Source organism: Acartia tonsa, chromosome 4, assembly GCF_053477335.1.
Source record: "Acartia tonsa isolate MP-2025a chromosome 4, ASM5347733v1, whole genome shotgun sequence".
In the NCBI taxonomy this organism is placed as follows: Eukaryota; Metazoa; Arthropoda; class Copepoda; order Calanoida; family Acartiidae; genus Acartia; species Acartia tonsa.
Window position 1 is genome coordinate 44,122,518 of NC_137263.1, and position 21,813 is coordinate 44,144,330.

General features: G+C 34.1%; 4 protein-coding genes across 4 annotated transcripts; all 4 read right to left on the reverse strand.

The window, feature by feature from the left end:
- Positions 1 to 635: 635 nt before the first annotated feature.
- Positions 636 to 3,287, reverse strand: ND-18 (NADH:ubiquinone oxidoreductase subunit 18). The gene is made up of 5 exons (XM_080158409.1): positions 3,194 to 3,287; positions 2,234 to 2,353; positions 1,712 to 1,830; positions 1,249 to 1,405; positions 636 to 809 (listed from the first exon to the last, which is right to left on the reverse strand). The coding sequence occupies exons 1-5, from the start codon at positions 3,251 to 3,253 to the stop codon at positions 726 to 728; spliced, it is 540 nt and encodes a 179-aa protein (XP_080014535.1). The 5' UTR covers positions 3,254 to 3,287; the 3' UTR covers positions 636 to 725.
- Lipt2 (Lipoyl(octanoyl) transferase 2) lies at positions 3,253 to 8,154 on the reverse strand. The gene is made up of 10 exons (XM_080155469.1): positions 8,021 to 8,154; positions 7,422 to 7,510; positions 7,020 to 7,088; positions 6,444 to 6,594; positions 5,878 to 6,021; positions 5,490 to 5,558; positions 5,208 to 5,341; positions 4,350 to 4,429; positions 4,003 to 4,128; positions 3,253 to 3,588 (listed from the first exon to the last, which is right to left on the reverse strand). The coding sequence occupies exons 1-10, from the start codon at positions 8,102 to 8,104 to the stop codon at positions 3,551 to 3,553; spliced, it is 984 nt and encodes a 327-aa protein (XP_080011595.1). The 5' UTR covers positions 8,105 to 8,154; the 3' UTR covers positions 3,253 to 3,550.
- Positions 8,148 to 11,934, reverse strand: mRpL40 (mitochondrial ribosomal protein L40). Its single transcript, XM_080158408.1, has 6 exons — positions 11,822 to 11,934; positions 10,948 to 11,024; positions 10,040 to 10,259; positions 9,430 to 9,529; positions 8,817 to 8,947; positions 8,148 to 8,301 (listed from the first exon to the last, which is right to left on the reverse strand). Exons 1-6 carry the CDS (start codon positions 11,872 to 11,874, stop codon positions 8,181 to 8,183), a joined length of 702 nt encoding a protein of 233 aa, XP_080014534.1. The 5' UTR covers positions 11,875 to 11,934; the 3' UTR covers positions 8,148 to 8,180.
- On the reverse strand, positions 11,922 to 20,378 carry Sec8 (exocyst complex component secretory 8). The gene is made up of 5 exons (XM_080158406.1): positions 20,232 to 20,378; positions 18,282 to 19,903; positions 14,778 to 14,913; positions 14,216 to 14,313; positions 11,922 to 13,967 (listed from the first exon to the last, which is right to left on the reverse strand). Exons 1-5 carry the CDS (start codon positions 20,340 to 20,342, stop codon positions 13,049 to 13,051), a joined length of 2,886 nt encoding a protein of 961 aa, XP_080014532.1. The 5' UTR covers positions 20,343 to 20,378; the 3' UTR covers positions 11,922 to 13,048.
- Positions 20,379 to 21,813: the final 1,435 nt, after the last annotated feature.

Here is a 21,813-nt window from a genome sequence, read left to right on the forward strand (position 1 = left end):
GTCCATATGAATAGATACAGTGTATTTAAGTTTAAACTCTAAGAAAAAAACAATTTAAGGCAAGTTTCCACATCAAAATAGACCAAAAAAGCCTAAAAACCCAATTTCTGCAGGGTTTTTCTTACCTAACCTAACCTAAAAATAAAAATTTTTGTATTTTTTTGCCATTTAGATGTAATACCTATAGGACTAGGCTTATATACCAAGTTTGAAGGGTCTAGCTCAATATTTAGACCATTTTGCTCACGGTTTAAGAGCTTATGTCATTACGCCCCCCCCCCCCCCTTAGCAAAGTCGGTTTTATTTTCTTAAAAGGTTTTGGTTTCGTCACATATATCCTGAGGTCCGAGATTGTACGCAAGTTTTAAAAAGTATAAGGGCAAATAATCATAAAAAAACAGTATCTGAAAGACGATCTACTAGCTGGGGCGTTAAAATATCTTTCTTTGAATTAAATCTATTTAAAAATATTTGTAAATCTCGAGAACATTTCCTTTCTTACTAAACAAAATCAAACACTAAATTTGGTTGTCTTCTATGTTTTTAATTCCAATCGTTTAGGCTAAGAAACTAAGAAAAGAAAATATTTTTCACCATTTTTAATCTGAAATATAACTGTTTGACAGGGCAATACATTAAATATAATATTTATTTCATAAATGAATAATGCATATACAACATTCTAAAGTTTGAATTTAAAATAATAATTGACAGAAAAAAGTAATCTACTTTGTTGACTTTCTGGTTCTCTTGTTCCATGCAAAGTTGAGAGCATAAGATTTGGCCTTAGGTGCACGCTCCTTGGGGTCCTAAATAAAAAAAATACATCAAAATTGTAAAATTATCTTATAATATAAAGAAGTAAAGTCTTTTATATTTCCGTTAACGAATAAATCGATTGAGTTCTCCATTTCAGGTAAGCTATGTATAAATCCTAAGCAGATTTTTTAGTTATTGTTTTTATACAATTTAATATGAGAGAATAGGGGCGTGGCTTATAGTTTTACATAAAACAATACCTAGTTGGATGTGAACTCTTCTTTTTGTTGATTTACATATCGTAGATGGCTGTAAAAACTGATTTAAGAAATGAAAAATAATGGTTTCAAAGGCAACACAGGGTTTTGCCAATAGGGTAAAAAACAGAATAGGTATTATAATTTCTTCAGTGATAAAAAAAAGACTGTTAAAACGACAGAAAAATTAGTTTGTAAGGAAAATTTCTATTAATTAACAATAGGTACTAACCTCAAGAATGTAATTCCAATTGTTCTTCTCAACAAAAGCGATGGCCTCCTCCTTGGTGGCAAAGTCCAGCTGGAGGTTGGACAGGGGATCAGCTGTGCTGGACCAGCCCATCAGGTTGTTCTCCCATCTCTGCTGGGTGTTCCACTCCACCTTCCATCTGAAATCATAAAATAATTTAAATTTAAAAGCAAAAATGAAATTCTACCATGATTGAAATGCTTTAAAACTGTATTGTTTACATTGAAGAAAAGAAAAACTATTTAAAAAGGAAGAATATGGACATTAAAGACAAAGCAACAAAACTGAAGGCTTAAAGTTCTACACTCCATGGCATCAGGGTTAGGCTTTGCAACGCTAGCATGGATTAATGTACTTCTTTATAGCAGAAAACTTTCCTGATAAGTCAACGTCTGACCAAGAACTTTTCCTACAAAGAGACGAACAAATATCTAAAAGTGTATACCTCTTAATACCGGCGGTACCAGACTGCATGGCGTTCTTGGCGGGCTTAAAAATTCTGACTTGTCTTTCAAGAGTCTGTTCTTCGGGCATACCATTTACAAGGCTCAGGTCCTCTTTTCCCTAAAAGTAATAAATCTATCATAAAAGAATGCCTTTTATAAAATTATTTTTCAAATAAAATCTTCCTTAAAACTAAAATTTTCTATGCAGTTTAGAGCATATTTACAGCATCAAAGCCTCTATAGGTTATATGGGAAACCGCCCGTTCTCAGTTAATATTTCTTAAGAATTAGCAATATTCATTTTAATGGTGGAGAGGTATCCTTTTATAGGTTGGACGCTATAATATAGGGTCACACCTCAAGACAAGCTTTAAACCAATACAGTACCAGCACGTGTGTTCCCTTGAAAAAAAGCACGACCTAATCGGTTCAGGTTTAGCAGTAAGCCAGATACGAATTGAGAAATGAACGAACGGGCGGGCACCAATATGCATCCTTCTACTTTTCATTAATAAAACTACCTCAATAATGATGAGTTGTTGTTGAGAGGAAGCTTTATCAGTGATCAGCTTGGCTTCCTTAACCTTGTCCTTGATCTGGATGTCGGTGGCCAGCACTTGAGCACGGGACAGACTGGCAATCTGAAGATTTAAAAAAATTTGTTACTCCGTTTCCTGTTATGCTGTTCTAACAGCCTCTGTGAGTACGCCACACAATTGATCTATTTTAATGCTTTTTATCATAATTATTTGTTATCAAAGTTAAGTTTAAATGTTTTGCCTTTAAAGAATGTTTTATCATATACTTATTTTGTTGTTTTTTTCCAGATGCGATTGATAATGAGTATTTTTTACTTGAAATATATTTCGGAATAATGAAGTAGACATTTTTCTTTTAAATTGGGTTGAGAAAGATTTATAACTGAATAGTTTTCTATTTTATTATTAATCTATAATTTTTATTGTTTATCAATCCTGTCAAAAAAGTCTGTACTACAGGATGTTTTGTCACTATATTAAAGGAATTCAACTACACCAGTAGAAAATAAAGATTAACAAGCCAAGTATCAAGTAAGTAACGAAATGCATTTAACAGGTTAATCTACTCATTATAATGAAGAAAGCTTCAGAAAATAAACTTTACCCTACGATTTTTAAACATTAAACGAAATGTCAATTTGTGACGGGAAAAATTAGCATTCCAGAAAAAATATTTGTTAGCAAAAATTACAAGAATATCATAAGACCCTAGTGAAAAGAAAATACATAGGTAGGTATAAAGTTGCATGCATCACAAAAGTTTGAATTTTCAATTAAGATATTTTGAATACTACACAGTAAAAATATATTTGTAGTTGCATAATTGAACACAAATATTAAATATTTCAAGTTTAGATATATAGGTATTTAGTGTACCTAACTACTCTTTAAAACAAATGAAATAATTACTTATTCCTTTTACATTCGAACGTGTGGACATACCTGAATTTTATTGGAGGCCTGAATGCCGCGCAGAATTGTGCTTCTCAGGACACCCGCCATTTTTGTTTTAGTTCTGTCTGAAACTTAAATACATATTTATTTTTTAAGCTTCTAAATTTTGTAACAAATAATAAAATTGGAGCAATACATCCTATTTGCGTAAATTTCATACTTTAATTTGATCTTTAAAAAAACAGTAATTATTTTACGCAAAAATGTCGCTTTATCTATCTACTTTCTATATAACTACTTTTATAAAGGTATCACAATAAAAGGACCCTAAAAATCTATGAAATCACAGCCTTGTTGTAATTTTTAAGTTCAATATTGTCTTTATAATACTTTTAAATATTATTATCACTTGGAATTTTCATCCGGAGGAATCTCAAGCTCATCTGCAATATAGAAAATATTAGGTATTTCTACTATGATTTTTTTTCATTTCTGGTACTGAAAACCCATATAATAAGATATATATAATATCTAAGTTTGTTGATAAAAGTGTTTTTGCCTGATTGGTGACAAATCATCCCCTTTTTTATTATACTAACAGGGGTGCTTATTCTGCGCAAGATTTATTTTCTTCCCCGGCTGCAAAATGTTTCATTTTTCCTTCCTAGTTTTTCCCCCAAGGAGTGGGAAAAATGTTTTTTAGTAGTCATTTTTACAACACCCATATATTTTTCTAGTTTTTTCCCAAGGAGGTCAAATACAAAAAAAAATTACTAGTACTCTATTTAATCCCCACCACCCCCTAGTAGCAGGGGATTCCATACAGAATATATACACCTCTGTAATTATATACTTACCTACTAAATGTTGTGGTATAAATTGTTTAGTTTGTTCTTGGTCACATTCTACAAGAACCGCGCTAAATTCTTGGGAGAATGATTCAATAAGATGGGGGGTTACGTCTCCTACTGTTATTTCTCGACCTTAATTATAAAACAAGGATTATTCTTTCCAATAGGCACAATGCTTTTGAAAAAATGTCCTTAAGAGTTTTTTAGTTCTTTCTGTATTTTAAATTAAAAACAAATACACAGGTACAGGCAAGGGCATTTTATTGAATTGAATTATGTGAAAAAAATTGGTTGTGAAAGAAAGAGGTGAATATTAATTTGTCACTTCCCTTTCTGCCAATGTGCATTCTTACCTAATTCTTTAGTCAGGGAAGTAACCCCCTTGTCTTGTATACCACAGGGAACTATATTTCTAAACCATGCCATGTCAGTACTGAAATATAAATATCAATCAGTCAAGACGTTAAGTAACCTCTTGTCTTGTTACCACAAGGAACTATATTTCCAATATGACTTCGAAACCTATCAATACCCGCTGGATTAGAACCAGTTCTCAGTCATACTTAAAATTCGTGTTTTGCATAGTATCATACAATTAATCCCAGTTTTGTTAGCTTGGGCCTTACAAAGCATAAATACAGCTAAATATGTTCAGAATATTTTAGATAGTGCTGTTTTAACTCCATGAAAATTGCGACAAAACATGGTATGATCAGTGCAGTAGGGATATTCCCTGAAAAGCAAAGCTCCATCGGGCCAGCAATTAGTGAGATCTCAAGTTTCAACCATACAAAAGGGGGGGGGGGGGGGGGCCAAAGTGACACTTTTTGAAACCAAAACTAAAAGTCAAAGGAACTCAACTAAAAAAAAAGAGTTACAGGTCTGACATTTTGCATGGCAGTTGCTTTATAGGGGTACAATATGGAACTGTGAAGAAACGGCGTCGCAACCGCCGAAAACCGCCGAGAAAAGGCAAAAAAAAATTCGGCGGGAAACGGCGGTTTTCGGCGGTTGCGCCGCCGTTTCTTCACAGTTCCATATTATACCCCTGTAAAGCAACTGCCATGCAAAATCTCAGACCTGTAACTCATTTTTTTTAGTTGAGTTCCTTTGTTGACTTTTAGTTTTGGTTTCAAAAAGTGTCACTTTCGCCCCCCCCCCCCCCCCCTTTATTCTACCTTGTATTACAGTGAGATAATAAATATTCTTACTTTGCATTAAGAGCAAGACCATGGCTGGTGATAAGTTGACTGCTGTGGACCCCCATGGCACAGATCTTGTTGTCCCCCACCCACACACCTGTGTGTGGGGACCTAGCACCCTCCAGGCCATATGATGATATTGTCTAAAAATAAGTATTAATTAAGTGAATGATTAGTCAAAGTGTTAAAAGCTCAGTCTTTATAAGTATACGTCTCAAAAGGTTGGTTTATAAATCAATCATCTTGCACATTCAAGAATTTATAAACAAATAACAGCTGATGAAAACTTACCCTAATAACAACTTGTTCTAATGTGTTGACATACCATCTCATACCTAGGGCTGCTTTTCTTCTATGAACCTAATCAAGAGAAAAAAAATTAAATTGAAATTTCAGAACATATATTTTCATGTAAACAAAAATATCATCATCATCAGGCGCGTCTCTCTATTTGACTATGAAGTCCAGAGAATGCGGACACCTTGTTCCTCCATGAATTCAACAAAAATATAATGTACTTTAAAATAAGAAAATTAAAGAATGAAAGCTTTTGTTAGATCACCCCAGTTGCTAGAAGTAAGAGAAAAGCAACTGTGAAAATACGACGAACCCACTACTTCGTTTTCTTTCAACGATCCAAAAAAATATAGATAGGTACTTTGTTATTGTTATACTCTACCTGCGGCACAAAATTGTTGAGATTGAGAATAGGATAAGCTACCAACTGTCCAGGTCCATGGAAAGTAATGAGGCCGCCGCGATTTGTCCGCACAAAATCTGCTCCCAGATTTTTTAACCTCATCTCCTCTTCCAACGAATATTCCTAAATTGACGGAATAAAATGCATAACGTACAATAAAAAAAACATAAATTTTTGGGTTAAATATTTAAAGGGGTTAAAAAAAGCTATTATCAGCTTAAAACTATCTAACAGAAAATAAAGGTTCCTTTTTGGATGTTGTTAGTAATAAATATAAAACAATCAGATAACAACTTATCATATTTTAAATGATTTTAATGAAAAAGTTATAGGCCAAATAGTTTTTTCATTAACAATGTGCAAGGAGCAAAACAATTTCTAGTGTTATTGTAATACATAGGACATTTCCGAGAACATGAAGGACAGTCATTAAGAAAATGCTAAAATAGAATACTAAAAATCACCAAGACTTGCGTATCAAAGTACAAACGGACGGACAACCCATAGTTATAGAATAGCCACGCTACTGATACTAATTTCCTTACCTTCGACCTGATACCCGTGGTGTAAACAGGTTTATGCTCCAGGAGAAGGAGAAGATTGAGTTTATTATCTCCTTCTGCAATCCTCCGCTTAACTTCTCCAACTAGGTGTTCCTGCAGCTTATACCCACCACGGTAAGGTATCACACCAAGCCTAATCAACAAGATTAGTTAACAGGAAAATCCTATGCCTTTAAAATTTTAAAAAGCTAAGTATTCAAATATAGACGAATAAACACAAGAATAAAACACATAATGCTAACACAACAAAACCAAAGGTCATTAGAATTTAGAATATAAATATTAGCCAATAAAAGTTTTTATTTAGTTTTAAAACTTAATTCTTAATCTAATGGGTTATTTATCTTGAAGGTGTATGCAACTTCCTCAAAAAAAATTTTAAAACCTTCCTGATATCCATGAAAAGCTTCACTGTGATGAAAAGTAATTTCTGTTACGTGGTTAGAGCGATATTTTTCGGTAAACACACACACACATCTTGTTATTTTTACAATAGGATAAAAATTCTCACCTTAATATATTAACTGTATTCATGATGGGAAGAATTGGGATATTTATTTTTTCTTTTTATCATCTACAAAGTTTCCCATACCAGAAACATTCGGATCTTTCATCATGTCAAGTCTTCTACAAGATTTAAGCTAGATTGTCATGTGTTCAATAATATATCTTACTAAGGGGGGTATAGGCTTTGTCTTAGAAGTGAGAGGATATGTTATCTGGCAAATTAAGTTTACATTTGGGAGGTACTTTCCTTATATTTAAAATTTTGGATTTGGCCTGCAGGTTCAGGTGCTGCAGGCCTCCAGGTGGTCTCTGTACAGATAAAATTTTAAATAATTGTTTGACGAGTTAGAGGTTAACTTATAAAACAAAATATGCATCTTTTAGAAAGTTTTCAACAGGCGCGATTGCTTATATTTTTTTAAAAATGTAAATAAAATTTAGCTTAAATCCTGCCTGTAACCATTTCTCATGACATGTTCAATTCTGATTGTATCTGTTTTGGGGATCAGAGCATTACGACGAAAGGTGGTTTGAACATTTACCTTAATTATAATATGCAATTAATCTACATTTATAAACATGATCTTTCAATCACAGGCTTAAAAAACCTGGGAACTTTTATTAAATCTTGATTGGGTCTTACAACCCTCCAATGCCCTAATTTTTCTACGAATAATTTTATCTACAGAAGAAGTAACTTTATTTGTCGCGATTACTTTAATGTATCGCCCATTGTCCTATCCTTTGAGTCTCTCTTTAAACCAGTACATCCTGTAATTTCTCCCATCCTAACCCATTACCCATTGTTTCAATCGAAAGTTTACGGCAGGATTAAATAAATTGCCGAAACACGGTCTTAAAATATTTGAAATTGTAACTTTTGGCTGAAGGTTTAAAGCATTCAGAAAATTTAAGTTTTTTGGTTTTTAATTAATGATGTTTCATTTTTAACATTAATTAAACAAAATATTCGCCCTTTAGTCTATATTTCTTTTTTATTATGTGTTATGGCCGTTTAAGTATTTTTTTGAAGTTGGTAAACTTATTAATACCTTAAATCCAGGTTTAGATTCAGCAGCTCTCAGACATTGCTTGTACAAGCTCAACACTTGGGACTGCAGCTTACTACGGCGCATTATTTCATTTTCAACTTGATTATTTTTGTAAATGTTAGGTATATTCTGAAATATTATTAAATAATAATAGTTTGACTTAATCCTCCTCCGCTGCTTTGGATTTTTTCTTTCTGGTTCTGGAAACAAGTTGTTTGAGGAAAGATTCAGTGTCCTGGTAAACCACTTTATAGTCGCGGGTTATATTAGTGTATTCTCCATCCTGTTGCAAAATAGTCAATTGATTTTTTAAGTGAGGCTGCGCTTCTTTAGTGATTTAATGATTAATTGGTTAGCTATAAATATAATGATACCTTGTTTGGTCTTAAGTTGTAATGTAGAACACTTTTGTATGCCATTTTAGAAACAAAGTTACCTTATAACTTCCTTTGTCCTTCCGTCTAAGGGGAAACATGATTTTCCCGGATCTATATAAGATAAAACGCTGAAACTTTGGCGAAGAATTAGTTTTATGAACTTTGTGCATTCAGTCCATACAATGTTTTGTCCGTCGGTCTATGATATGATAATCTTTTAATTTTTACAGGGTAAATGAGATTTACACGGTAGCCTCTACAGAATATAGCTGATTTGAAATATGTTGAAATATTTATAGTATATTTAAACGGAAAGAGAACCTTTTAGAGAGTAACATTACACACGGAAGGAAAAAGGACAGACAAACACGACAAGTGAATGATAGCTTCGCAACAAGTAAGAACCAAATTGATTATTTTCCTGAATGTAATCTTTAATAGCTGGAGTCAGTGTTGGCCCCGTCACGGTGAAAGGTACCAGTTCTGGATCAATCTGAATGGCCTCCAGGTAGAGTTCCAGGCTTTCGTGCCGCAGCTCATCTAAAGCTTTCTAGACAACCAACATATATATTTCAATCGTTTATTCAAATCTTATACTAATGACTTAAAATATTTTTTGTCTAAAATTAACTTATTTCGACTTTTTAATAAATTACATTTGTCTTATTAATTGTAATAGTGGCTTAGGCAATTTAAAATGACTGACTATTGATAGGTAAAAAAATCATATTGTATCCGAAGAAGAAAAGTATTTGTACACATGTAGTAGTCACTCTAAAACACCTAGAGTATGTATGTACATCAATCTGTTATTAGCTATTACGCCACTCCTAATAATATTATAATTCATCAAAATGCCCTTAACTTTGTTGTTCTGATAGAACACAAATGGCCAATAATATGCTTTCATTTTCATAATCTATTCTATTTTTCACAAGTCTTGAAAGCTTGTAGTTGCTGTGCTACTTATGAATATAACTTTCCCGGATTTATTACATTGTAATGATAATTGTGAATGAAATATAAAATTTCCTGTTGCGCCAAAATCTTTGTATCCAGTTCCCATATTTCTCGTCTATTTCTATCCTTAGCAAACTTGGCCCAATCTTTCATAAAATAATGTCTCTCTTCCCTGAAAAAGTAAATTAAGTGTTTCAATAAGATACTAGTAGTTGCAGCCCGAATGATATGAGTTGGTGTTTCAACCTTCCTCATCATTTTATTTTAATTTTTCCTTTGTTAACTACTTTGTGTTGGAAATCTACCTCAATGTTTTCAGGAAGGGAAGATTGTATTATCCTTTTTTATACGAATTTATAAAATTCTAAGAAAGTCATAACCTTAGGTTACTCCCTAATTTAAAAATGAATGAAAACACAATATAAGAATAATAAAGTAGATTTTATAAGCGAAAAATGGAAACACATTAAACAGAGGAAAAGGAAAAAAAGTAGGTAACTAGATGATTAGTATGAATTTATTATTATTATTATTATTTGTTAATATCTAATATTTGTTAATTAATAAGTTTTATAAGAAAATTGTGTGAGTCACATGTTTATCACCGACAAACTAACAAAGTCAAAAAGCATGTAAAACTTGCAGACTAGGTTTGCTAATATGTTCAATAGAAATAACTTACATTACTTCCTTAGGTGGCTGGTAATTCCTGGACCTTATGGCCGCCTCCGTGTGTAGGACAGCAGGAACTTCCATCTCAATTAAGGGTTTCATCTGACGGTCCTTTTTCTCCATTTTCTTCAGAGCTTTCACCAGACGTCTCCGTCGCCTTTCGTCCTTCATTCGGTCAAGGCCAGGGTCGCCTGTCCGTTTTCTTTTTAGAAAAGCAGAACCGGAAACGGCTAGAAATAACACAAATTAAAATAAATTTTAGTGATAACAATCTTAAAACATCCACTGTATTTCTGCCAGTTGTAGAAACGGCAACGTTCCGCTAGGGCTTAGATAAAATTTGTTGATGCAATTAAAAGTGAACCAATTCTTAATTTTTTGGAGAAAGGGGACTATGCACGAACGAGAGCAAGTGATTCTAAGGACCTTCCAGCCGTGATTCTAAATATTTTTTTTTTGTAAATATAAACCTACTAGGGTTATGTTTGATATAGCTATACCAACTAAAAAAATTAAGTTTAACCATGGTTTTCTATTATAAACTTTGAAATGTTAAGCATTTTTTGATGAAATTTCTTCAAATGTTTTGTTGAGTTCAAAAGGTTCAAAAAAAATAACCCGCTTTACTTTTTTTTGTCACAGCAGTTTGAACTCAACAAAACATTTGATGGTATGTAGACAAAAAATGCCTAACATTTAAAAGTTTTTTTTTCATATTTAACCATGGTAAAACTTATTTTTTAAAATTGATATAACGTTATTAAACATAACCCTAGTATATAAAAAAAGAATCACTGCTGGAAGGTGCTTAGAATCACTTGCTCTTGTTCGTGCATACTTCTCTTTACCTTTTCTTTTATTATAAATATCTGAATTAATGTTTTAATATTCAAGATTTTGTATTAAAAAAATCTTTACCTGTTAATTTAAAAGCTTGAGATGTAGAAGTATGAAAACCAATGCTGCCATTTAATAAATTAAATCTACAAACAGGCCTAAAGATAAGCTAAAATTATATTTTTATACATAGAAACAATAATAGAAATATGAAAGCGTACCAATAACAAAATACCAATACAAAAGAACAGTAAAATCTTATACAGTTAATATCAGGGTGGGGAGAAACCCAGGGTTTTTTTAAAAAGCCCAACCCAACCCGTAAAAACCCTTTAAACCCTGGGTTTTAAGGTTTTTTTTGGGTTTTTTTGGGGGGTTTTTTCATTTAGGAGTCAAATACATTTGATATATTGATGAAATATCAATGTTTATGTTGTTGTAGGTAAAAGTAAGCAAGATTTCACAATAAACAAGATAGATAATGGGAGGGGAGGTTAAAAGCTTCAAAACATGGTACCTCCTCCTCTATTCTTAATCTGTCAACACCCTCCCCCCCCCCCTCCCAGAAATTATTAAGGTCTTCCCCTTTTTACATCCCCTTCATAAAACCCTCTGCACGCCACGGTAACTATTTCCTTTCATTAATTGTTATGTTTTAGTTTAAAAATCAATTATGATTATGTAATTTACACAATTTATATATCATAAATTTAGTAGCAAAGCGTTTTTTTTCAATGGGTTTTTAAAAAAACCCTGGGTGGGTTTTTTGGGTGGTTTTTTTGGGTGGTTTTTTTGTATGCCCACCCTGGTTAATATAGTCCAATGTCCTATTCAAATAGAAATCAAGATTATTAAAAAATGTACATATCATGTATGTAAATATGAGTGTATGTGTTAAGTCAGGACGACGTCTTCTAATTATAGAGTAGCTACACTACAAATATGATAATTTTACCTGGAAGAGCCAACAATATTCATTGTTGACATCGCTCTAACCAAACTATTCATCCTTGTAATTTTATTCTACTTATTTTTATCTCAAAGTATTATCATTATTTTCTGGAATGTTTCATAGGTAATAATCTTAAGATAATAGAATTAATAAAATGCAATAAGTTTCTGGATTAGTACAATAGTTAATATTTACAATTCAAAATAATTTAATTAAAAGGGAATATTTTATCTAAAGAAAATATGTTTTGTCTCCAACATTTCTGTAATTAATTACATATCTATAGTATGGTAATGGTTTCAGCATGTTTTTCTTACCTATATTGAAAAAAAAGCATTAAAGTTTATTTTCTGTTAAAATAATACCCTATTATTTTTTGTTGCAAAGTTATTAAGTTTGTTTAATTTATCATATCTAGTACCTAATAAATTATAACTTTAAAGCTTAATAGATTTACAGAAAATAATATTGTTTAAAATAGCAGAAATTAATCATAAGACAATAAAAAATGTTTACATAAATTCTGTTAACTTAAACCAATTTTTTTTTTAAATCAGCAATAGGAAAATCTAAATATTGTTCAATCAATTACAAGATAATCTAAATTATTAACTCATGAAAATACTTCCAATTCTAAATAAATACATAAAAAATCACTGGCTGCTATAATAAAATACATTGTTAATCTTAAATATCAATAATATTAGTTTTGAGGAAGACATATGAATTTTGAGAAATCTAAATCAACAAAAGAGTAATACAATAATAACAATTAGGTACAAAAATGTAAAATTAATACACATAAAAAATAATAATTTAAGGAGTTTTGGGAAATTTTTTCTTACAAAAAATAAAATGGGAATACTTATTGGGTTTAAATTCTATAAATTGAACAAAAAGCATAGTTTGAGTAAACTTCTAACTATGTAATCAAGAAATTTTCTTCTTAATTGCAAAAGAAAAGCAGCTAATGACTCAGATGTCAATGCTAATTTTACAAATTTTTCTTCAAATAAAATACAATAGAACTACTAGGGCATCCCAATTGCAATTATCATAATGAAATTTTTCTTTGAAAAGAGCAGTTTTTCCATATTTGGTTTCAATACATTCCCCTCTCCCTAATTATAACTGCCATCCATATAACAAAAATTTAAAGTTTTGCCTGAGAAATTCGAGGATAAAAATATGTTACTTCTTAATCCTCAAAGATCTTGTGTTCACATGATGTTAAACTTGAACCCCAGGTCTGGACCCCATACTTGTCAAGATCTCTGCCAGTTTATCCATATGCTTCACCAGCCCCTCGTTGTCCGGCTTCTGCTGGGACCTGTTGATCAGCTGCAGAGCGTTCATGTAGTCCAACTGAGAGAACACAGCTCCCCTCTCCATTACATTCTCCAGCAGCTCACTCTGTGACAAGTTCATGAGCTCGTAGTATGTCTTGGCCTGGTCAAGGGCCACCTCTCGCCGCCCTGTTATACTTGAAGTCAAGGTTTGCTGCACTGAGAATATATTACGACACATTTTCTTAATTCCATTCTTGTTAATCTTCTTAATACTGGTAGCAGAGCTTATTAATATTGCTGAGATAACATGAGAAACGCCCTCAAAGATGTACTGAATCTTTCTTGGTTGCAGGGATGTATCAAGAGCCTCCTCAATACCGAGTAAATCTCTGTTTAATTGAATAACCTCATTGCAAGGATCAGTGGAGTCTGGGCCACCAAAATATTGTCCTCCACTAGGACCCCTCCAAAGGGGAAGAAGATAAAAGAAACAATGAACCCTGACCTCCAGATGTAAAACTAACAAACAAACATCCCCCAGTTCCACAAATTCCTTTGCCAAGGATATTAAAGTTTGTAGAGTACTTTCTGGTAGATCCTTATTTTCCAGGGTTTTGCTGAAGGCCAGAACTGATCTGGCAAACCAGTCCAGGCTTTCATGAAGTTGTGCCAGGGATCTTAGCTGGTTAGAATCAGATAAAATTTCGTGGGAGGTAATCTCAGAGCTGCCAAGGTTCTGGACCAGAATTTCAGTTTCCTTCCTGTTCTGTTTGTCCACCTGGGTGGCAAGTTCCTCGCCTGCCTGGTCTGGAACACTTCCACTCTCTTTGGTCTCCCAGTTTGGAAGAGATTTCAAAAACCTTAAATTACAGAAAAATTATTAAGATAATTCTGGATACAAATCTTCTAAATCAACATCATTGCGTTCATTAAGGACAAGAAAATAAAAAATCTGGGAATTATTTTTTTAATCTAAAAAAACAGCCAATAGTCTAACCTTTAAGAATATTTATGACCATAAATGATGAGAAAACATTGATAAATTGTTATGAAATATTAAAAAATTAAAGACATACGCCATTTTTTCAAAAAAAAAAAAAAAAATTACCTTGAAATATCCTCGTCCTTTGCCCATTGTGCAGAAATAATTCGTTTATCCTCTGCGTCAGGTTGGACCAAACCTCTATACGCTGCACAACATATGTCCTAAATACGTATAATTGAAGGATCTTTTTTCATGGTAACATGCCTCTAGTTGTCGGAAAGATGTCGGGTTCGTTTCTAAAGTCTAAACCACATCAGGACATTATTAAAGTAAAAAATGGTCCTTTTGCTACTTTGCCTTGGGTGTTGTTAAATATTATGAGCAATAGTAATAGCCAACATATCTAGGTGGTACAATCAAATAGTTCTATGTCTCTAAAAACATAGATTATTTAAAACTGTGATGCTATTTTATAACGGTTTGCATGTTTTTGGGCTTCTATTCTTAGTCAAAATTCTGTTAGCTTTTCCAAAAATCTAGTTTACCAACCAAAATTTAGAATCCGTTTAACAAAAATCCACCAAAATTAGGAAAAAATATCAGCAAAAAAGGATTGAAATTACCATGCATGTTTTTAGTATGTTAAAGATTTTAATATGAGCAATAAAAAGAACAATTTTCCTACCTTATATTGAACCAGAACATTACAGATGATGGTAAGAAAGTGTGTTGAATACAAAGGCAATGTTGTCATCATTTCTCCCAACTCTTCAATACTTTTCCATACTGATACTGTGCTTTGAAGAAGAGGCCGAGATACTCTGAAACACATATCAACGTAAAAATCACTTATAGGGCCAAAGTTAATAATAGAGAAACTTCTTGTTTAAAACTTGGGATCAACGTCATTTATAACAGTCTTCTAAAAATAACCTTTGTGATGTAATGTCATCTTGCGACAAGATAAAAATAACTCAGAGAATGTTTTGAGGGCAAAAACTTTATTACAAAAAAGTATCCTTTTTTTTATAAAGGGGGGGGTTTTTAATGCAACCATCTCGTAATCAGTGATTAAATGGCACTTAGAATTCGAATTTCGATCTGAAATTTTGCATGAGTAATCCTTGGTAGGTCTATTTTCCCTAAATCGAACAAAAAGTTGGAAAAGTAACGGCTGGCGGCTGGCAGCACAGCCGTTTAGCCGTTTTTTGCCTATTTTCAGGGCAAATTCATCACTAATTACGTAGGAATCAACTTTTAAAAACATATTTTGGGTTTAATTCATGGTAAATGATAGCTATAACCATTTTTTAAATTTCTAGTTTCAGCTGCTAAACGGCTAGAATCGGCTGAAAACGGCTGGGAGCTGCCAAGAGTATGAAGGGTAGATATGGCTTGTGACGTATCTAGGGGTAGGTTTTTATGGCTGCTGAACTCAAAAATACTACCAAAAATAGTGGCCGCCCATCCATATGGCAGCTGGGTAACAGCTGCAGCTCAGCTGGGAGCGGCCAAGAGTAGAATGAGTAGATAGGGCTTGTGACGTGTCTAGGGTTAGGTTTTTATGGGTGCTGAGCTCAAAAATACTACCAAAAATAGTGGCGGCCCATCCATATGGCAGCTGGGTAACAGCTGCAGCTCAGCTGGGAGCGGCCAAGAGTAGAATGAGTAGATTGGGCTTGTGACGTGTCTATGGGTAGGTTTTTATGGGTGCTGAGCTCAAAAATGCTACCAAAATTAGTAATGGCCTTCCATATGGCAGCTGGGTAACAGCTGCAGCTCAGCTGGGAGCGGCTAAGAGTAGAATGAGTAGATAGGGATTGTGATGTGTCTAGGGGTAGGTTTTTATGGGTGCTAAGCTCAAAAAAAACTACCAAAAATAGAGGCGGCCCATCCATGTGGCAGCCGGGTAACAGCTGCAGCTCAGCTGGGAGTGGCCAATGGTAGAATGAGAAGATAGGGCTTGTGATGTGTCTAGGGGTAGGTTTTTATGAATGCTGAGCTCAAATTTACTACCAAAAATAGTGGTGGTCCATCCATATGGTTGCTGGGTAACAGGGGTAGGTCTGAGCTCAAAAATACTACCAAAAATAGTGGCGGCCCATCCATATTGCAGCTTTGTAACAGCTGCAGCTCAGCTGGAAGCAGCCAAGGGTAAAATGGGTACATAGGGCTTGTGACGTGTCAAGGGGTAGGTTTAAATGGGTGCTAAGCTCTAAAAAAAACACAAAAAATAGTGGATGCCCATCCATATGGTTGCTGGGTAACAGCTGCAGCTGTGCAGTAAGCTGTTGTTTAAGCTATAAGCACTTTTTGGGACTATTGAAGGATAACCAAATATTGAATATTTCAGTATTGATTTAGTTGTTAAACAGCTGAAATTGGCTGAGAACAGTTACCAACAGATAAAGGTAAAAGTTTAAGACAAAGCTTGTGATGTGTGGGGTAAATTTTTATAGGTGCCAAGCTTATTTATACTCCCCAAAAATAAAAAGGCCCATCCATAAGGCATCAAGGTAACGGCTGCTGCTCAGCTGTAGCTGTTACCCAGCGGCCATATGGATGGGCCCCAACTATTATTTGTAGTGTTTTTGAGCTCGACACCCCCATAAAAAGTTTAAAACCTACCCCTAGAAATGTTACATGCTATATCTACAACATATACTTTTGGCTGTTGATAACTGTTTTTAGACGTTATTGGTAGTTTTCAGTGAAATCTAGAAATTAAAAAAACTGTTACTAGTAATATGTCCATGAAATGAAGTTATAATGTTAATTGGGAGAAGTTTAATTCTACTGAAATAATAAATTTTGTGATATTCTTCACACGTCACAAGCCCTATGTACTCATTTTACTCTTGGCTGCTCCCAGCTGAGCTGCAGCTGTTACCAAGCTGCAATATGGATGGGCCGCCACTATTTTTGGTAGTATTTTTGAGCTCAGACCTACCCCTGTTACCCAGCAACCATATGGATGGACCACCACTATTTTTGGTAGTAATTTTGAGCTCAGCATTCATAAAAACCTACCCCTAGACACATCACAAGCCCTATCTTCTCATTCTACTCTTGGCCACTCCCAGCTGAGCTACAGCTGTTACCCAGCTGCCATATGGATTGGCCGCCACTATTTTTGGTAGTATTTTTGTGGTCAGCACCCATAAAAACCTACCTCTAGACACGTCACACGCCCTATGTACTCATTCTACTCTTGGTCTCACAGCTGAGCTGCAGCTGTTACCCAGCTGCCATATGGATGGGCTGCCACTATTTTAGGTAGCATTTTTGAGCTCAGCACCCATAATAACCTATCCCTAGACATGTCACAAGCCCTATGTACTCATTCTACTCTTGGCCACTCCCAGCTGAGCTGCAGCTGTTACCCAGCTGCCATATGGATGAGCCGCCACTATTTTTGGTAGTATTTTTGAGTTCAGCACCCATAAAAACCTACCCCTAGACACGTCACAAGCCCTATGTACTCATTCTACTCATTCTACTCTTGTCCGCTCCCAGCTGAGCTGCAGCTGTTACCCAGCTGCCATATGGATGGGCTGCCATTATTTTTGGTAGTATTTTTGAGCTCAGCACCCATAAAAACCTACCCCTAGACACGTCACAAGCCTTATCTACTTATTCTACTCTTGGCCGCTCCCAGCTGAGCTGCAGCTGTTACCCAGCTGCCATATAGATGGGCGGCCACTATTTTTGGAAGTATTTTTGAGCTCAGCAGCCATAAAAACCTACCCCTAGACACGTCACAAGCCATATCTACCCTTCATACTCTTTGTAGCTCCCAGCCGTCAGCCGGTTCTAGCCGTTTAGCAGCTGGTACTAGAAATTTAAAAAATGGTTATTGCTATCATTTACCATGAATAAAACCAAAAATAAGTTTTTAAAAGTTGATTCCTACGTAATTAATGTTGAATTTGCCCTGAAAATAGTCAAAAAACGGCTAAACGGCTGAGCTGCCAGCCGCCAGCCGCTACTTTTCCAACTTTTTGTTCGATTTAGGGAAAATAGACCTACCAAGGATTACTCATGCAAAATTTCAGATCGAAATTCGAATTCTAAGTACCATTTAATCACTGGTTACGAGATGGTTGCATTAAAAACCCCCCCCTTAAATAATATGTAAAATTGATTATAAAGGTATGATTAAATATATCTATGTTTTAACTAAGCTTACCTGAAGCCGCGCAGTATTTCAGAATCTGACACAGACTTCCAAGCGTCCAAACTTTGGCTGGCAGAATTCAGTGAATTTGAAATATCCACATGAATCTGGCCAAGAAAAACATCTTTGATATAATCCATGAGAAAAGCATACAGAGTACAATGTGACCCGGTGGGACATTTCAATTCTTTCTCAACTTGCTGGATAAATGTGAGTAGTTGGTTGAAGATCAGGGTAATATTGTGCGGATTAGCATCGCATACCAAGATCTTTTCCTCCTTGGATCCGCCGTTTGCATTTGATCCATTGTTGTCAAGAACAAGGTCATTCAAGTTTAAAGCAGTGGAAGAGGAGTCAAAACGAAATAGGGAAGTTCTCTTCGGGCGAGTGAAATTAGTTTTCCGCCTGACAAAGAATGAGTTAATGTCAGCGGCTGGTTCACTCAGCGTGTTGTTGCTCTGCTGGACGCCCAAACTTCCAAGTTGAGTGCTTGACTTGAAGTCAAGATAGTCAGTAAGCAGCACTTGGATAACTGATTGGACTTTGGACCAAACTTCAGGAAGGTCAATACGGGCAAAATCTGCTTTGTGACGTTTGACGGCTTTGTCTGCAACTCTAGCCGCAAGTCTGTATGCATCAACAACATGATTTAGCTGAGCTACAACAGCTGAGAATAATATACCTAGCAGCCGTTTGTCTCCCTGGGGATATTTTCCACTTTCAATGAGTTGATGAGTGGTTCTTGTTAAAATCTGAAAGAGCTGATTTTGTAATTCACTTGTCAGACTTTCAACGGAATCTGGAAGTTTGTTCAGCATCGTTAAACATTCCATGTCAATGAGAATGGAAAACGCGGGACCAAGTTCAGAATCCGCAACTTCTGGATTCTCCAGCGCATGATTCCAAGTGTCCTCGTCTGCTGGGGCCAGAACTGTCATCTGGTTGTTGCTGTTACCAGTCTCCGCCAACAAAAAGTTGGACTTTATAAAATCTCTGGGTCTTCTGCTGAACACTTTGCTTGCACTACCTGGACCTTTACCTGACCCCTCTCGACCCCCATCTTTAAGTTTTTTGCCGGATCCAAATTGTCTATCGCTGCTGTTTCTACCGCTGCCAGCTCGCTGGAATGCCATTTCCCTGCTTGAACCAACTCTCTGCATTTGTAATACATCCCAAGTTGAGTCTAAATAAAGCTGAGATGTTAAATCTTCCAAAATGCGGTTAAACAACAAAGTTGATTTGGTTTCAAGTTCAGATTTGACTTCAGCTAAAGCTTCGACATTTTTTAGTGAAGTGCTTAAGAGATTTCTACTTCGTATCAACAGACTTGTAGCTTGATAAAATTGTTTCTTAGCCATGTGAGAATTTATTTGGTCCCTCATTTGTTGGATTTCTTCAATTTGATTCAATAGTTCAAGAATCTGTTTCTGTTCTATTCCGTCCAGCCAAAGTTTTTTCAACTCATCCCTTTTATAGTAAAGCAGCTCTTGGCAAGTTATCAAACATTCTTTAACAGTGGCAAGCTTAGTTTTGGCCTTGTTCAGTCTTGATGAGACAGAGCTGTAGTTTGTCATTACATTTGCAAGGTCAGACTGAGTTTCACATACCATTTGATCTAGCCGGTTGTCTGATTCCTAAAAAAAAGATAATAGTGATTATAATTGAATACATATGTATAAAAAAACACAAAGGGACATAAATTTCTCTATGAAATTGTGAGCTATTTGAATAATGCTTTATAGCCGGAATATATCAATTTAATAATGTTTCATATGTGATTATTAAAGTTTGCAACTTTCCATGTCAAGAGTACAAACCATATATAGATTGCAAATTCCAACATCTAATTATATCTGATTGATTTTTTTTTGTCAAAAAAAAACTCTACTCTGAACATGTGATTAGTTTTACAAAAACAAAGGTGTTTCTTTTTTCATTTATAATTCTTTTCATTTAAGTTACCTTAAATTGTAGTTCTAATTTTTTCTTCTCTTCCTCCCTTTCCCCCGTATCCGTCTCATGTAAGGTTCGGATTACCGAAATCAAGAGGCCTGACACCTCTCGATCCGACATGGTTCAAGACACAAATAACAATTCTGAAAACCAATTTATTCTAAAATAAAAGGTTTACTTCGACAGTAATAGTTTTTATGCTTAAGTTTTCGATCTCTTTAAAGCATGCATTTAGGATATAAAGGTTTTTAATCGACTGTTCTTGAGTACTTATTGGGATTAAATTAATCAGGAAGGGGCAAGTCATTTGACATTGATCTATGCTGCATGGTACGTACCATGTATTTTTAAAAAGTTTGTCCGTAAGGCTTTAGGTACTTTAACTAAATATTAATATCATCGTATTCTCTAAGATCCTTAAAATAAATAAAAGTGTAGGATATCAGAAAAAATAATCACTCTCCTATCAAATCATCTTCTTGTAAAAGTGTAAAATGAAAAATGGCTATTTACCTAAGTAGCAGAAAGTTTATTTAACAGATTACGTATGCCAACTATTTTATTTTCACTTTTTTTTATAGTGTTCAATTTATATTTCAACAAAGAATGAAACAATACAACATTTACATTTTGAATTTTTGTTAGTAGTTAAATATAAATTTTTCAAGATGTGTTTTGTAGGTTATGTTTGATTAAAATTAAAAACAATGAAATAAGAAGTTGTTACCTTTAATAATTTAGCCCAAATGCCGCGTATAATTATGAAAGAATGGATGATGTAGGGACAAAAAGTACTTTACAACTTTTTCCTATAAAAGGGGACTTGGATTGTAAATTATATCGTTTCATAAACATACTTTGTGATTCGTTGGCTTCAAAATTTTTGTTTCTTTATTAAATCATCATTGATTGGGTCAAGCTAGTGCAATGTTCAAAGTTTCCAATCATTTGTTTTCAAAATCCATTACTACTGATGGGATATTTTAGTTTATACTAATTGCAGATACACATTATACATAAATTTATATACCATTTTTATTCCTATAGTACTTTTGGATGTACGTTCATTTTCCATTTGATTAAATATTTCTTGCTGAAACAAATCTAAAACATACAAATATGAGGAAAATATATGTTAGAGAATTATAGTCTAATCTTGCAAGGAATGCGGCGCATGCCGCGCAGAAAAAAAATAATTCTCAATCATATGGCCACCCTGTTTCAAATTGTTTATTTACATGTGCAATTTTGTAAAAAGTCATGTACTTTTTGCCTATTCATTGAATTGTTGCTGTGTATTATATAACAAAATGTTATTAAATGACGTTTTTTGGGTGTATTCTTTATTTTAATACCAAATAGCTATCTCAATTTAAATGAAACAAAAAAAGCATGGCAAGAAATAATTAACACAATTTGATTTTGGAAGAAATTTATAAATAATAGGTAATTGTTCTATGTGTAAGTTTAACTGATCTGTCTTATATTAATCTGTAGTCATTCTTTAAACATCTGAGACCAAGATCGAATTAATTTTTTTTAGATTTATTTTTTGAAATCTAAATTATATACGTAAAATTGGTTTGATCAA

Excerpts from the sequence above, each read along its gene's own strand:
- ND-18 (XM_080158409.1), bottom strand. The coding sequence starts at position 3,253 with ATGGCGGGTGTCCTGAGAAGCACAATTCTGCGCGGCATTCAGGCCTCC. Across the intron at positions 1,406-1,711 it reads GGTACCGCCGGTATTAAGAG|ATGGAAGGTGGAGTGGAACA; the intron begins GTATACACTTTT and ends TTATGATTTCAG. Across the intron at positions 810-1,248 it reads ATTGGAATTACATTCTTGAG|GACCCCAAGGAGCGTGCACC; the intron begins GTTAGTACCTAT and ends TTTTTTATTTAG.
- Lipt2 (XM_080155469.1), bottom strand. The coding sequence starts at position 8,104 with ATGCGCCGTAGTAAGCTGCAGTCCCAAGTGTTGAGCTTGTACAAGCAA. Across the intron at positions 4,430-5,207 it reads GGTCTTGCTCTTAATGCAAA|TACTGACATGGCATGGTTTA; the intron begins GTAAGAATATTT and ends TTTATATTTCAG. Across the intron at positions 3,589-4,002 it reads TATACCACAACATTTAGTAG|ATGAGCTTGAGATTCCTCCG; the intron begins GTAAGTATATAA and ends TCTATATTGCAG.
- mRpL40 (XM_080158408.1), bottom strand. The coding sequence starts at position 11,874 with ATGAATAGTTTGGTTAGAGCGATGTCAACAATGAATATTGTTGGCTCT. Across the intron at positions 10,260-10,947 it reads TCAAGCTTTTAAATTAACAG|CCGTTTCCGGTTCTGCTTTT; the intron begins GTAAAGATTTTT and ends TGTTATTTCTAG. Across the intron at positions 8,948-9,429 it reads CAAAGATTTTGGCGCAACAG|AAAGCTTTAGATGAGCTGCG; the intron begins GAAATTTTATAT and ends TTGGTTGTCTAG.
- Sec8 (XM_080158406.1), bottom strand. The coding sequence starts at position 20,342 with ATGTCGGATCGAGAGGTGTCAGGCCTCTTGATTTCGGTAATCCGAACC. Across the intron at positions 14,914-18,281 it reads GAAATACTGCGCGGCTTCAG|AGTATCTCGGCCTCTTCTTC; the intron begins GTAAGCTTAGTT and ends TATGTGTTTCAG. Across the intron at positions 13,968-14,215 it reads AAGGACGAGGATATTTCAAG|GTTTTTGAAATCTCTTCCAA; the intron begins GTAATTTTTTTT and ends CTGTAATTTAAG.